The sequence below is a fragment of the Boleophthalmus pectinirostris genome, unplaced genomic scaffold, assembly GCF_026225935.1.
Source record: "Boleophthalmus pectinirostris isolate CB_2022bp ecotype Guang Dong unplaced genomic scaffold, ASM2622593v1 HiC_scaffold_10, whole genome shotgun sequence".
Taxonomy (NCBI): domain Eukaryota; kingdom Metazoa; phylum Chordata; class Actinopteri; order Gobiiformes; family Gobiidae; genus Boleophthalmus; species Boleophthalmus pectinirostris.
The window spans coordinates 34,728,008-34,743,254 of record NW_026570971.1 but is presented as its reverse complement, the minus strand read 5'-3'; the positions used below and the strand labels follow the sequence as shown (position 1 = coordinate 34,743,254).

The following is a 15,247-nucleotide window of genomic DNA, read 5'->3' as shown; positions in this document are numbered from 1 at the left end:
CACACACAAAATATTATTAGAATATAGATTTTATGTAAAAAGCTATTTACATATCGACTTATTCTCCCTTTAAAACTGTGCTGTTTGTTGTGGATCCTCATTTTGCCTCATTCACATTTTAACTTCTGAGAGACAATTAAAAACTCTCCAAACTGAACACTGCAAAAAGAGTTGAACTCACATAAACACACACACACACTTGTCTGTACAGAGCAGTGGAGGAGGGAGAACCACTCACACAAATCAATCACACTCATAATAGTAATCAGACTCTTTTGATTTGATACAATATTTGAGGTTTATTCCAGTTTAAATGAAGAGTTGATGGTCTTAGCCCCTTTTGGAGAAGTGTGCATCGTTTCACACAAAAACAACAAAAACTGGAATGTAAAATCTTCAACGTTTGAGCCAAAAATGAGAAAGATACAAGTGCAAAACCAATGAAAAACACATTTAAAGGTAATATAGTCAATCAGCTTTAAAAATGAGCCAGTGTGTCTCAAAATATGTGGTAAACAGAAATCATTTAGAATCATTTTTAATAAATAGTGCAGTTTCCAACAACTGCTAATCAAAAAAGCAGAGGCTAGGGTTGCCAGATCCACACATGCGTTGCCAGTCAGATGGGAATTCAACACAAACCAAAGTAAATGATCATGATAAATGTTGCTTTCCCATTCAAAATGAGTTTAAATCTAAAAAGCCACACTATGTAAATTTTCTGAGGGTCTCCATGGAGATGTTATGGCTTTGCCTGAAATGTTCCATAGTGTGGCATTAAACACATTTATTTCCATAAAGAAAAGCAGGTTACGCTAAGAGAAATTTTCTTAGCAATAAAATATTTGTAATTGAATGAATGATGTTTAACGCCAAATAAGACAAGAACATCTCCATAGAGACAATCAGGTCATTATGTGAGAAAAGTTACAAAGTGGTTCTTTAAAAAATAGAATTAGTAATAATGACAAATCTGCGTGGTTCCAATACCAATTTCTTCTTGCTTGTAAAAATTCATAGTTTAGAATTGTGAAATGACATAGAGAGATCCCAGTCCAAGTTATTCTTCAATTAGAAAAAAATATAATAATAAAAAAAAAATCATAATCTCAAGATGTCGCAGTCTGAGTTGCCAGACCCACAAAAATGATCTTGTTAACTGGAAAAAAAAGTGTAAATGTTAAACTAAAACTGTAGATGTGGCTTGTTGCATATATTACCTTTAAACACTGTGAAATCTGATGAGGAGAGGAGGAAGAGGAGAGGAGCAGGAGAGAAAGAGGAAGAGGAGAGGAGGAAAAGGAGAGGAGGAGGAGAGAAGGAAGAGGAAAGAAGAGGGAGACAGTTTAAAGAAGAAGCGATATTAGCGATAACATCAGCCTTGGCGGCTCACTGCATAACTGCTGCATATTAAGTACAGATATACGCTCATATAAATAGTAGTCAAATATTAACCAGTATCAATAAGTGCTTACGTTTCTATAATATATATATATATATATATATATATATATATATATATATATATATATATATATATATATATATATATATATATATATATATATATATATATATATATATATATATATATATATATATTATAAATACATCTTACAGTATTGTCCTCTAGTTTGTGCAAGAGCAAATTCCCATGCATTGATAAAAACCACAACATTGAGAAACAAAACAAAAAAAAATGCATTAAAAAGAAAATATATAAAGAAAAACAAAAATCAAGCTGCATTGTTTGATAAAGCCGATAAAGTTCTGTTCATTTGAAAATATACAGAGCAAATGAAAGGCACAACCCCTCACGTCCACAGCACCAAAACTGCACCACAGCGCCACATTTTGGTCACACCAGGTTCCATCGCACACACCAGTCCCTTTAAAGAATCTCCGAGCCCGACTCACAAGGCACATTTAACCACGTCTGAGTTTAAACTCAATGTTCCTCAAATGAGTGAAGGAGTCAGATTATCAGAGACAAAAGTGTTTGTCAAAATGGAGACTGTCCAAGCATTAGGTCAAATACTGAAACTAACACGACCAGAAGAGCACGAGCAGCAGTGAAATCATGCTGGTAGGAGGGACACGACTCGATACTGGTATCAAATATGGATGTTGATACGGAAAAAAATGACTGGATCAGGTATTACAGGATAATTTTGTCCTAGAAAGTCTCATGTTTGAACTTTTATCTATATGAAGCTGTTCTGTGGTGATGTGAAGGATGAAGAACAGTTTCATAACACACCTGGATCTCTTGTGTAATAAGTTGACTTTATTTTAAGGAAATAACTGACATCATCTGTCCCTACACTGGTATCGGTTAATATCAGGTATTGGTATCGGTATTGCTGGTTTTCAGATTACACAATGTGATGATGTTATGTTCCCAGATGGGGCCAGAACCAGACTTCTCTTTTGATTACACTGGACTTTACCATGAAATATCCAAAATGTAAATTTACAAATGTTGAACCTGACCATTTCTATGAGTGAGCAAACACAGTCACTTCATGTATTAGAAAAAAATCTGCATTTCAACAATATTTGAGTTAAAAATGTTAAAGTTGACATGTTAAATGTAATGAAAACACTACATTCAGTAGGATACTATCAACTGAATGTGTTTTATTAATGTCTAGTTAATGTTTTTTGTTGTTGTTGTTTTAAGGCACACTTTAAATCTTTTCATTTTCTCAAAAATTGACAGTGCACCTTATAATCTGGTGCACTTTATGTATTAATTCTGGTTGTGTTACTGACCTCAAACTGATTTTATGACATACACGGTGCTCAAAAACCATCAGAATGTTTTAGTACGACTTTGGTAAACTACAAAGCCGCACAGGAGCCTCGCGAAGTAAAGGGCGAAGTATAATTCTGTGTCGACTCAACGCACACTGCTGCTGTCGCCTTGTCACAGAAAGAACAAACATATTGCACTAAGTCATGTCCTTTAGTCCGACAGAAACTGAACTGCATCAGCGCACAAGGAGTTAGCTGTTTTTTTTTTCTTCAGCTCTTATAGTTTATTCAAATTACACATGTGGTTTTAAGTTTCATTTCTGTAAAACATAAACAAATGTGGCAAAGCTGCGTTAAACACATTATTACTTGATGTATATTTGAGTCTTCCTGATAGGAAATAAAACAAACTTAAATTGTCCAGCCACATTCACATTCATAATCCACATTCACCAAGACAGAGAGACAACACCGGGCGAATTACGCCACGATCTGCCGATGGATCGTGGACGCCTGGACTAAGGATCAGTCTCAAGTGTCGTCCTTTTGTTTCTCTTAATGCGCCTTATAATCCAGTGTAATTTATGTATGAAAATAGATGAGAGAATTCAACATTATAGACGCATCAAGAATCTTGGACTTCCGTTTATTGTGCAATTCATACTGGGAAGGATTTCCCACAGAAGTGAGCATCAAACCTCCATGTTTGTTTTCCCAGTGGGAATGTGTCTATTGACAAAGTCGATCTTTTCAAGTCTTTTGAATCATATCACTTTTGTTTCTGGTTCTGATATTGTCATATTTTAGTTTTGGGATTCGGACATCGTTAATTGTGTGGTTGTTGGATCCTAACAGCGGAAAACGACTAGAGAAATTTGTTTGCGAACTCCGTAAATGCAAAAGGGAATCAGATGTGTGTGACTCAAACCTCTGTTCAAACTGTTTCTCTTAACAACAGAAATGAAAAATAGTGAAAGATGAAGGTGATGGACAGGATTGATCCACAGGAAGAACCAAAAAGGAAACTTTGTCTGCCTAAATCATCCCGATTTTACAGTGAACATTTTGTATGTGGAGCGCCATTCCCATTTGTTCCCAATTTCGTTGGGAAGAGAAACAGTTTGAACAGAGGTTTACAGTCACACACATCTGACTCCCTTTTGCGTCTATGGAGTTCGCAAACAAATTTCTCGAGCCGTTAGGATCCAACAACCACACAATTAACGATTAAGAGAAACAAAAGGACGAAACTTGACTTGCAAGACACTTTGGCTTTCATACCCTTAAGTCTGAGCGTCCAGACTTTGATTATCAGTGTGTCGTTATTTCTAATGTGAAACGAATAAACGTAAATGAGATGAGATGAGGGAGGGAATGACGAGTCAGAGCTCTCAGCTGATGAACCCATGCTTGAATACGTTTCCACGGCAACAAATTCAGAGTTTAGTCGGATTTAAATTTCCGATTATTCAAGTTTATCATACTCAGACTTGGTTAATCCAGCGCTCATGAACCAGGCTCTGTTTAAATTGCACTACTGCATTTTCACACTTGATATGATACATGAACCACAGTCTATATTCAAACAGTGAAATACATAAGCCTCTAGTATAGGGTTTAGGGTTTAGGGTTTAGGGTACAGGGTTTAGGGCATAGGGACAGGGTTTGGACAGGTCTGTACACTCATAAATATCACTGATGTGCAACTACGCTCAAACAAAGGCAAGATTAGCTTCGCTGTATTGCACTGGCACCCTTAAAATGATTTCTTCTCAAGTTATAATATTTAAAACGTCTCTAAAAGTGTCTCGGCTCCACAGAGTTCAAAAAGGATCGAGACCGGGACTAGACCAGGATCAGAACCCGGTCCAGATCGGGTCCAGAGGGAGTTTGTATTGCCTCAAAGCAGCAGAGATGAGGTGACGAGGAGTGGAGAGGCAGGCTGCGTTCAGGGACCAAGGGACTGCTCAGGAAAACTGAAATGACTTTAGAATTTGTAATAGCTGGTAGGAGTGTTAAATAAACTACAGGTCTATATTTAACAAGAAAGTTAGAGTAGGATCTTTCTATTTTTTTAAATTGTTTTGGCTGAGATCAGGGCCAAAACGAAAGTAAAAGTAAAAGTAAAAGTAAGGTTGAAGTAGAATTTGAATCCAGAGTTATTACATTTTTACTACATTATTCTGTATATTTTGTTTTATATATTTGAGGTCTTCTGTGTGTATTGAAAATGTAGAAAGTAGTCACTAACTTTTGCCTGGTAGTGTTTTTTTTTTCAAAGTAACTAAGTAATGTTGCTGCTATTTTACCTTTTTTTGGTTTCCTGAATTATAAACTCAAACTAAAACTTTCCACACGCCCAGAGACACCTGAACGCAGCCTGGTCGCCTAATGCTGCTCCTCTGTTGTGATTTTTAAAGAGGCGATGGCTTTTAAACACGTCTGGACATTTTCCTCTTGTCCACAGTCCCGAGCAGAGGGGGCGTCCTGCTCCGACTGCCCCGACCCGACCTCGCTGCTCTGGGGAGAGGCTATGGGCGCGTCCCCCGCTGAAGAACCAGGAGGAGGGGAGCTGGGCGGCACCTGGAGCCCGCCGACGGGCCTGGCGGGCAGGAGGGAGGGCTGAGTGTGCTGGGAGTGCAGAGGGAGGTGGCTCAGCAGGTTTGGAGGGAGAGAAGGAGCCAACACGGGCTTCTGATCCTGAACGAGAAAGGGAAAAGACTGGGTTAAGTTAGAATCAAAAATTAAAATATGGGTCTAAGGACAGGGAATGTTTTAGGACAATTCTGCATTGGCTTGTTTTCTATAAATATCGAGTATTTAGAGGGTTAAAATTTTAAGTTAAAATATTTCAGAGGTGTTTTCAAGACAAAAAGTGTTATTTTAACTATTTGAAAGTTAAATGGGGGTTGGAGTTGGGGTTATTTGTCAGAGTTGATATGGTTGATGTGAATTCAACTTCTCTTAGTGTTAATTTGGCTTCTCCCACCACCACTTCAAACTCCCATGAGAGAGACCAGTTTGAACCAGTTTTCTTCATAATTTCATCTTAAATTAACTAAAATTAAGTGTAAAAATAAAACACCTCTGTGTGTTGTTTAGCTAAATCAGGTTAACCCTACAAAGTGTTACCTGTTTACTCTCAAAATGTTAATATAACTCTTGATTTTGGGGTTAAACAGGAACTTTGGTCCAGTTTTACTTAATTAACATTTCCAAAAATGTTAAATTAACTCTAAAACAGATTGGACTCATATAAACCCTGAGAAAATTGTGATTCTGTGAGAGTCAATTTTAACACTTCACTTGTGTGTTGTGCTGTGTTGTTGGGTTTTCTAACTTTGGTTAAATCTTGTTAAGCTCAGAGAGGTAAGTGCTGCTGTGATTTTGGGCTTTAAAAAATAAACTGAAATGATATTGTGAATTCAAAAACAGAGGTATGATGCTGTAGTCATCTGTGTTGTCATGTGTTGTTGTGTTGAATGACCCATCAGCATGAATCATGTTATACAAAGAATGAACACTTTTGCAGTTAAAATCTTCTCTTGTCTTAGAGCTAATCAAAAGGAGAGTTTGAAGAGGGGCTTGGGGGAGATGTCTAAAATACTCTGGATGCATGGATGACATCTGAGACCGCTTCAGGCACGTTTTTGATGAGGGAATGAAAGGAATAAATGTTAGAACACAGACCAAATCTTCAAAAAGCTGTTTTTTCATAATGTCCCCTCTTGTTCATTAACATTATTATAATTTTAAAGCATTCATTTTACACTATTTTTTAAATTTATGTTCTAATGTAATTTCTTCATCACAAACAGACCTGGACTTGTGTTTTGTTTCATTCACACATTTAACACACAAACATGCACATTTACACTGAGTTCTTCTCTCAGTTTGAAAACACTCCACACTCCACCTTGTGATGTCATGAGGTTAAACAGGAAGAGCTCCAATGTGTTTTTAAGCTTCACTAGAATCTTTTGGATAATTTCAGCCCTGGAATTGGCAGTCTCACTGAACTAAAGTTAAAAGGAGCTGTTAAATTGAAAACTACCACTACAGGCACTGCATGACATCACAAGGTGAAGCAGAGCATTTTGAGCTTTGGAGATGTAGACAAACTCAGTGTTATTGAGTTTGTGTTACTCAAACATGGTCCAGGTGTGTTTTTGAGGATGTAACAACATAATAACACGGCTTAAAGCTCACAAGAGTCACTTTTGTGTAATATAGGAGTATTTAAAAAGTAAATTTGACTTGAACTCACCATCTCCATGTCCTGAGCGCCGAGCTGCTGCTGTTGGACCATCTCGATCTTGGCCTGGTGCCTGCTCTTCTCCCCTTTGTGCTGATGGGACCCTCTCCTCGGGGACACCGCCCGGAGCACCACCCTCTGTCTCCCCCTCTTCCCCACCTCCGACCCGGGGGACAACGGCCGCTCCAGCGCCCCAGGAGAGAGGTGCTGGATGGGGGTGAAGCTGGGCGACCCTGGCCTGAGCGGAGAAGTGTCCCATCTGGGAGAGGAGCGCCCTCTAGGGGACATCTCTCTGCGCGGCGAGGGGTAACGCAGCCGAGAAGGAGACGGTTCCCTGATGGGAGACTCCCAGCCCGGAGAGAGGAGGCAGGACGAGTACGGATCGAACAGGAAGCTCTGGTCCGGAGAGAGGAGAGTGAGCGAATCGTCGTCTGAAGGAGGAGGAGGGTAAGAGCAGCGTTTGGGTACGACGCCCCCTGCTGGCACAGAGGTGATGGAGGCGGAGAGGCTGGTGGCGCCCCCTCCTGGCAGCGCAGTGACAGCAGTAGAGGACAGGAGGCAGGGCTGGGGGCTGGTGGAGCGTGATCTGAGTTTGGGGGTGGAGTCTCCGTCGTAGTCTTCCTCCTCCTCTTCTTCTTCCTCCTCCTCTTCCTCGCCTCCGTCTGAGTCCTCCGCGTCGGAAAACTGGTGTTTGGCTGCAGCCGCCTCCGCCTTCGACTCCACGGGAACATCATCCACTGGAAACACAAGGAACAGGGTTAGAAATAGTTTTAAAGAGAGATTAATCCATAAAACCGGTGAAACAAACGACAAGCTCTGACAATATTTTTTGGCCAATATGGATAAGACCACAGTGCCCAAGTCATTTCCCTTGTTGATCAATAAAGTTTAAAGTGTAAGTGTATTAACATTTCTTCTGCGCCCTCTTCACTCTGAAGTGTCTAAATAAAGTTTGATGCATGTTCTTTAGGCAGAAGATTGGCCCAAGCAAAATATTGGCCAGACATCAGCCCAGACTTCCAGCTGATTTGGCCAACATGACTAAAAATACTACTTTTTAGTGCTTTTTTTTTTTTTTTTTAAGTCTGCCTTCATAACTTGAATAACAAACATTTTGATATGACACAGAGTTAAAAAAAATGTTCCAAGTCTTATTACAAGTGTGCTGGCTCAGTTAAACCTGTGTTAAATGTAACATTTCAAATGATTCACTCCATTGTAATGAGTCTGTGGTCCTTTGCTCCCCTGGGTGAGCCCATAGTTATAACACATGTACACATTTACACAGTTATACACACATACATAAGGCACATACAAAATCAGAACCATCAGAAAATACATCAGATATATTACAGTTATACTACCAGTCAAAAGTTTTAGAACACGACACTTTATTCAGTTTTTTACTGTTTCCTGTTGAACAAAACATATTCTAAACTTTTGATTCATGTGTGTGTTCACCTTTGGCAGATAGAACAGCTGAACACACTCATGGCTCGTTCTTTTTACAATAGAAATCATATATTAAACTAAAACACAACGGACTCCAGGCACTCCAAAGAAGTAACAAATCGCATGAGGCAAAATATAGTTATAAGGCCTTTATTTTAAATTGCCAGAACCAACATGTTACGACCAAACTGGTCTTCATCAGGGTTTAGTTAAAAAAAACAGAGCATGGGTGTGGCCTTTAAGTCAAACACACCAACCAATAACAGACTGGAGTTGATTAGAGGCAGACAAAACAGGTGCGAGATCAACAGCACAGGACATGACACAGGCAAAAAAATATATATACTAGGGCCGGGCACGTTAACGCGTTAACTTTGCGTTAACTAAGTAATTAACGCCGACAATTATTTTAATGCCGTTAACGCAGTTTTTTATTATTTATTTATTATTATTTATTTTAACGTCTGTTTCTCACTGGCTTTTATTTTGAAAAAGTCCACCGCAAGCGTTTCTTTAAGTTTGACATCTTTTCTTTGACACTTTTTTCACTTTTTTCTGACCACATGAGATGCAACGTGCCCGAGCCTCCACGAGCCGCGGGTTCGGCCACAGGCTCCGACTCCCGTCGCGGGCTCTGGTCGCGGGCTACGGCTCCGGCCGCGGACTCAGCCGCGAGTTCAGCTGCGGGCACCGGCTCTGAGCTGAGCTTATTTCTTTAGTTCAGTGCTGGAGTCACTGATTTACCCAGATACCACTGGAAGAAAAAATGTGATCGGTCCATTTCCATTCCATTATATTAACCCTTTGTTTCCTAAGAAATATCAGTCCAAGTTTATAACACTGATCTAGAAATTATTACTAGTGTAGTGTTCATTACTCACAGCATAAAAAATATTCAATAAATATATTAGTAGTACAAACGTACATTCAATATTTTTTCTTGAGCCTTCAGAACACCTTGAAGGCTCTGAGGTTCCCCTGTGAAAGAAATACTGCAACAACAAATGTTTGGCTCTTTCATTTACATTTCCAATAACAGAGCGCTATACTCTACTTTTTAAATTCATTAATTGGTTTTGCATATAACATGCGATTAATCGCGATTAATCGCTCGAACTCATGCAATTAAATTTTTTTATTTTTGCCCAGCCCTAATATATACACATATATATATATATATATATATATATATATATATATATATATATATATATATATATATATATATATATATATATATACACACATATACATATATAATTTATTTTTTTGCCTGTGTCATGTCCTGTGCTGTTGATCTCGCACCTGTTTTGTCTGCCTCTAATCAACTCCAGTCTGTTATTGGTTGGTGTGTTTGACTTAACGGCCACACCCATGCTCTGTTTTTTTACTCAGCCCTGATGAAGACCAGTTTGGTCGAAACATGTTGGTTCTGGCCATTTAAATAAAGGCCTTTTAACTATATTTTTCCTAGTGTGATTTTTTACTTCTTTGGAGTGCCTGGAGTCTGTTGTGTTTTAGTTTTGATCCTTTTTCCCAAGAGCACCCTCTACCTGCTCCCACTGACTGGAACACCTGCAGCAAACGGACATATTTTTGTTCTTTCTGTACAAAAATTAAATATACTTCAGAAAGTTCTTCTTAAGTCTGTTGCAGAAGTTCCATAAATGTGTGGCACTTGTAGGTTGCTTCACTCTTCTGTCCAGTTCATCCCAAACCAGCTCCATGGGGTTTAAGTCTAGACACTGTGCTGCTGCTGGACACTCCAGGTTTTCAAATTTTACCATCTTGTTCTTTTCTCCTGAGGTAGTTCTGGCAGAGCTTGGACTTGTGTTTTGCTCTTCTATCTTTTTTAACCTCTGTCTGTTCAGTTCTTACCTTTGGACCATTTCCAGCTCTTCATTGGACCTGCACGACTTGAATTGCAATAAATAACTGGAAAAATTAAGATGTTCTAAAACTTTTGACCGGTAGTGTATATTAAAGAATCCATGTCTGTGTATACATATGATGTGTGGTGGGAGAGGACGTTGCCATAGACTGACATTCAGACTATCTCAGTGCAGATGTGGTAATAGAAGCAGCTAAACGACAACAGTGTGGAGAGTGAATATAAAATGTAGTGATAAACGGACTGAGAGTGTATTTGAGACTGACCCTGCTCCTGTATCTCAGAGTCGTCCACAGACACAGACACGCCCAGCTCCAGACACTTCTTCATGTGAGCCTTGGACTTCATGTGTTTCGTCAGATTCCCTTCAGAGAGAATTAGAGGATATAAAATAAGTTCTAACAGCTCTAACCCCTGTACACCTCCATGCGTGTCCACAGAGCCCACCTTTAGTCTTGAAGGCGAAGTTGCAGACTTTACACACGTAGGGCCTGACGTCAGTGTGAGTCCTGATGTGCTTCTTTAACATGGACGGTTTCTTACAGCGGATGCCACACTCCTCACAGATGTACTTCCCCCTCCCCCGGCCGCGCACGTACACGTAGTCCTCATTAGACTTGTACCTGCGCAAAACACAACAAATATTATTGGAGGAATAAAAATCAACTGTCTGATACTTTCAAAACAGGAGTAGGGCTGCGAAATTAATCTCAACTGATCGTAATGACAAAATTCTTGCTTTTTTAAAATGAGAAAAGATCTAATTGCAGTTGTAATCATATAGTTATACAACAAGTATTTTATAGAAGACTTAATATATGACTTGTATATGTTTATGTACAGACATTATTTAAGTTAAGGCGTTAAAAAGTAGTATTAAATGTATTAATTAAAGGGCCCATCTCATGCAAAATCAACTTTTCAGAGTTTTCTACCTTCTAAGAGTGATGTGTGGGCCTTGTATTTGTCGCTGAAGTGGTTTTTAGATTGATTTGGTGTTTTTTTTAACAAATTGTGGCGTATTTCTGTCACCCTCCCACATAACAACGAACTAAAGCTGCGACAACAATGACGCGGCAGCTACACCTATGACGCATTTGACGTAGCAGAAAGAGCTTCACACTCGCCCCCCTCCCCCGCTCCACCGCCTCCACCGCCTCCACCGCCTCCACCCCGCCTCAGCATAAGCTCATTGTTCTACACTGCAGTGTCCATGATATAATAAGTTTATCTACTAGTGTTTATTAAAACTTTACCAATCAGTAATGTTCAGCTGATGTGGACTCGGTGCTTGAGCTTCGTGCTCCTCAAAGTCCTCGTCTGATTCCGGGTCCAACACATGCGGCTGAACGCGCTGTATCTCCATGATGAATAAAAGTTTATTTCTACCACTATCAGGGTGCACGTCTGTCTCCCCCTCCCTCCCTGAGATGGCGGAGGAAGGGCGGCTCACTCATCGCCTACGTCATGTTTGGAGGGCGGAGCCTGTGCTTTCTCAGGACGGGCGGGGGGAGGAGCAATAGTCGGTCTTTCATAGTTCCTGGTTGTGACTGTCTCCAAGAAATCAGTAAGATTTCAGAACTATTGTGTAATGGATGTTCCAAAACCCAAATTGTGCTTGTTTATGTGCAGAAGATACAATGTGAAAAGAGTTATTTTACATGAGATGGGCCCTTTAAAGTAAATGTGAGATCTCACATACTTGGTCATTTTATTTATATATTTTGTTAAAACAACTGCAGGGGCATTTTTGGATTTTATTTGGTACGTGAGGACAAACTTTTTTTTTATTTTTCTCATTGTTTAAACCTCACACATGTACATACAAGGCACATACACATTTCGGTGCACGTACCCTCCCTCAAAGATCTTGATCCTGGTGGGGGCGCTCTGTCCGGGGGCCTCCTTCCACTCGTCTTTGCACGTCTTCGGCCTCACGTCCTTGGGCTTCTTTCCGTAGACGCTGGCCTCCGTGTCTCGGGGCTCTGGTTTCCTCTGCATCTGAGGAGGGACATACATTCTGTTCCATCTGAACCATATCGACGCTGTGGTAAAGTGACACTGTGGGATATTATCACACATGGGCCTACTCCCTTTGATTCTGTCTCTGTTTCAAGGAAATGCCCACAATAAATGCTCCTATGGTATTTAATCCCAGAGATCGGGTGAAGGGTGGGAGCTAAAGGACTTTTCTGAGCAGTTACAGCTGAATCAGCGATCTGGCTTTTAGTCTATGGAGATTTAAGTTCACATGAAGAAGAGGAGGGAGCTGTATTCAAGTGGAGAATATCCACTCAAATATGAAGTATATTAGGTAGAATTAAAACTATTATATCCTTAAAAAGAGACAGAAACATCTCGTGTAATCATCTAAACAGGATCCAGATGCATAGATAGAGATTGTCTTGTAGAGAATGCAAAAATTGTACTGGAGCAAATGCACTTGGTCTATTGAAGGGGAAAGAGTTTATCTTAGTCCCACACAGGCTTGGGTGATGCAGCCAAAAAATAAATTCTATACATATGTATATATTTTTTTTCTATACAGTGACAAGTACTTGGTTTTAATTGAAGTCAGAGCTAGAACTGCTGGTCTTTCAAACAGGAAAAGCTCTTTACTTTATTATCATATGCTTCATTTAAGAAATTGTAAACTGCCTTGCAATACATTTGTATAAATATGTAATGAACTAAAAAGAAAGTTTTATTTTTAAAATGAAAATTGCTTCATTGCACCACAGCCCTTGTTTTGTAGAAAGTCTAGAGTAATTTGTTTTATAATAATCCTCAATTTCCAGATTTTGCAGATTTTCACAGCCTCTTTTGTTAAAAACACAAACATCTGTCATCTTCATAAGGATAAGTTTAATGCCATACCTGCGGAACAATCTCACTGGAGCTATGTAGGTAGTGGACCCTCCACTGTAGAAGTTACACATGAGCTGTACACTCAGAGGACAAATAGCCTATATGACTGTACTTTGAAAAGATGAAGCATTATGTAATAAAGACGCCTCGTGTAATAAAGAAGACTTTAGGGATTAGCTTCATTTTCATGGTAAAGTCAGAGGAACATGTGAACACTTATACACTCATACTGCAGCTCTGACTCACACACTTCAAATCTGATCTTTTCAAACTGTTTCCGGACGATATTTAAGACACAAGGACACAATCAGCTGCACAAGAACAGCTCCAAGAGAATTCAGAAAGAACAGAGCATTCTTTAGCTGTGCCAGTGGAATATGTGTGATTAATGTGGGGTCAAAAATATGCAGGACAATCAAGTCAAGTGTTAAGTGATGCAGCGGCTTGTTTGTAACCTACTTTATTTATTTTTTACATAACTTTCAGAAGAATTTGAAAGGTGCACTATGTAACATAGTGAATGATTACTGTTGATTGAAGGAGCCGATGGGTCAGATTGGCAGCCTCACTTCAGTCAGTCTGTCCCAGGGCAGCTGTGTCTACAAAAGTATCTTATCACCACAGAGTAGAGTGGATGAATAATGACTATAGCCGGTAAAGCGCATTATTGTAAGGCATTATTATTATTATTATTATCATTATTATTATTATTATTAAGCTGCTAAATACAGTTTTGTGAGAGTTTAAGTTTAATAATTTTTATGTTTACAGAAATGAATAAACCCAGTAATTACACAGACATTAAAGATAAACCAGGTCAACAAATCTGCATCTGACAGCTACAACAAACTCCACCTGAGAATCTGACCCGTCTCCAGCTCAGGTTAAACTACAGGAATTCTAGAAAATTATCATGTGAGCGCAACATATAAAGGCTCTAAAAATGACAGCATGAACTGAATATTTTTTAAAGGTGCATTGTGTAACTTTTTTGGTGGAGTTTCCATCAAATGCTTTTCTCCACTGAAATGTTATTGCTATATTCATAATGTTTCACAGTATGGCATTAAAACTTTCTATCTTCATGGAGACCAAACCAGACCAAGTTACAGGTCAGATCTGTGGAGAGGCGACTCTGCTCACAGTCAAAATTCTGGATGTTTACCAAAATCACATGTAGTTCCTTTCATTAAGAAGAAATCAGTATTACTTTAGTGGACGCTGTAATGTCCACTTACGCACACTTGACTCTCGCCACTAATTAGGTTAACATTTATTTACTTGACTTTAATTGGCAGATTTGTGGACCTATACTGCTCTACTAAGGCACAAAGCTGTAACATCATGTTTGGTCAAAAATAAGTTCATGTCATTTTGTTCGTATTTGAGACCTCTTTTATCATGTGAATAAATATTGTGAAAAATATTGAGCTCAACCTCGACCTTTGATTCCTATTTGATAGTTCCTGTACGTTGAGTCATGCAAAACTAAGAGGCAGTAACAGTGTATCTTTTATTCGTGAATTAGTTCATAAATATATTTTATTTTCAAATTCAACCTCTCACCTCCTTCTGTTTGTTTTGGCCTTGGCACAGTGTCTCAGCACATTAAATAAATAAACTTTTGTATTCAATTATACTTCAATGATCTTTAATGTGAAAGTATCTGGTGTGTTTATTCATACTGTACATACTATACTGCAAAGTCACTTGTGTCAAACTGTTTCACTGTGTGAAAGTTCTTCTTTATCATTTTAAACAAATTCCATGATGACTCGACCTTAGTGAGGTGTTTTTCTTATAATGGATGGAAGTCTGGACAAAAATCAAGCAAATAATAATGATCATGTCAGTTTCTGCCTTTTGTCTTTGCACGACTCCTTATTTTTGGCTCATGATACAAAGGCAGAGAACAGGAAGTGACAAATAAGGGTCAAATGTCAATTTTGAGTTCAGTATTTTTCACATACAAATATTTCTTCATTATAGGAACTAGTTGTGAAATTTTGGGAGCCCGACCTATT

General features: G+C 38.9%; 1 protein-coding gene across 4 annotated transcripts in view; it reads right to left on the bottom strand.

Moving 5' to 3' along the window:
- Positions 1-1,630: 1,630 nt before the first annotated feature.
- hivep2b (HIVEP zinc finger 2b) overlaps positions 1,631-15,247 on the bottom strand; it is a 49,171-nt gene continuing 35,554 nt past the window's right edge. For all 4 annotated transcript variants that reach the window (XM_055154420.1, XM_055154400.1, XM_055154407.1 and 1 more), the window contains 5 exons: positions 12,211-12,356; positions 10,803-10,978; positions 10,622-10,720; positions 7,025-7,749; positions 1,631-5,457 (listed from right to left, as the gene is read on the bottom strand). In XM_055154420.1, the coding sequence (XP_055010395.1) occupies positions 5,146-5,457; positions 7,025-7,749; positions 10,622-10,720; positions 10,803-10,978; positions 12,211-12,356 (1,458 nt within the window). In that variant the 3' untranslated portion in view covers positions 1,631-5,145. The remainder of the gene's footprint in view (positions 5,458-7,024; positions 7,750-10,621; positions 10,721-10,802; positions 10,979-12,210; positions 12,357-15,247) is intronic.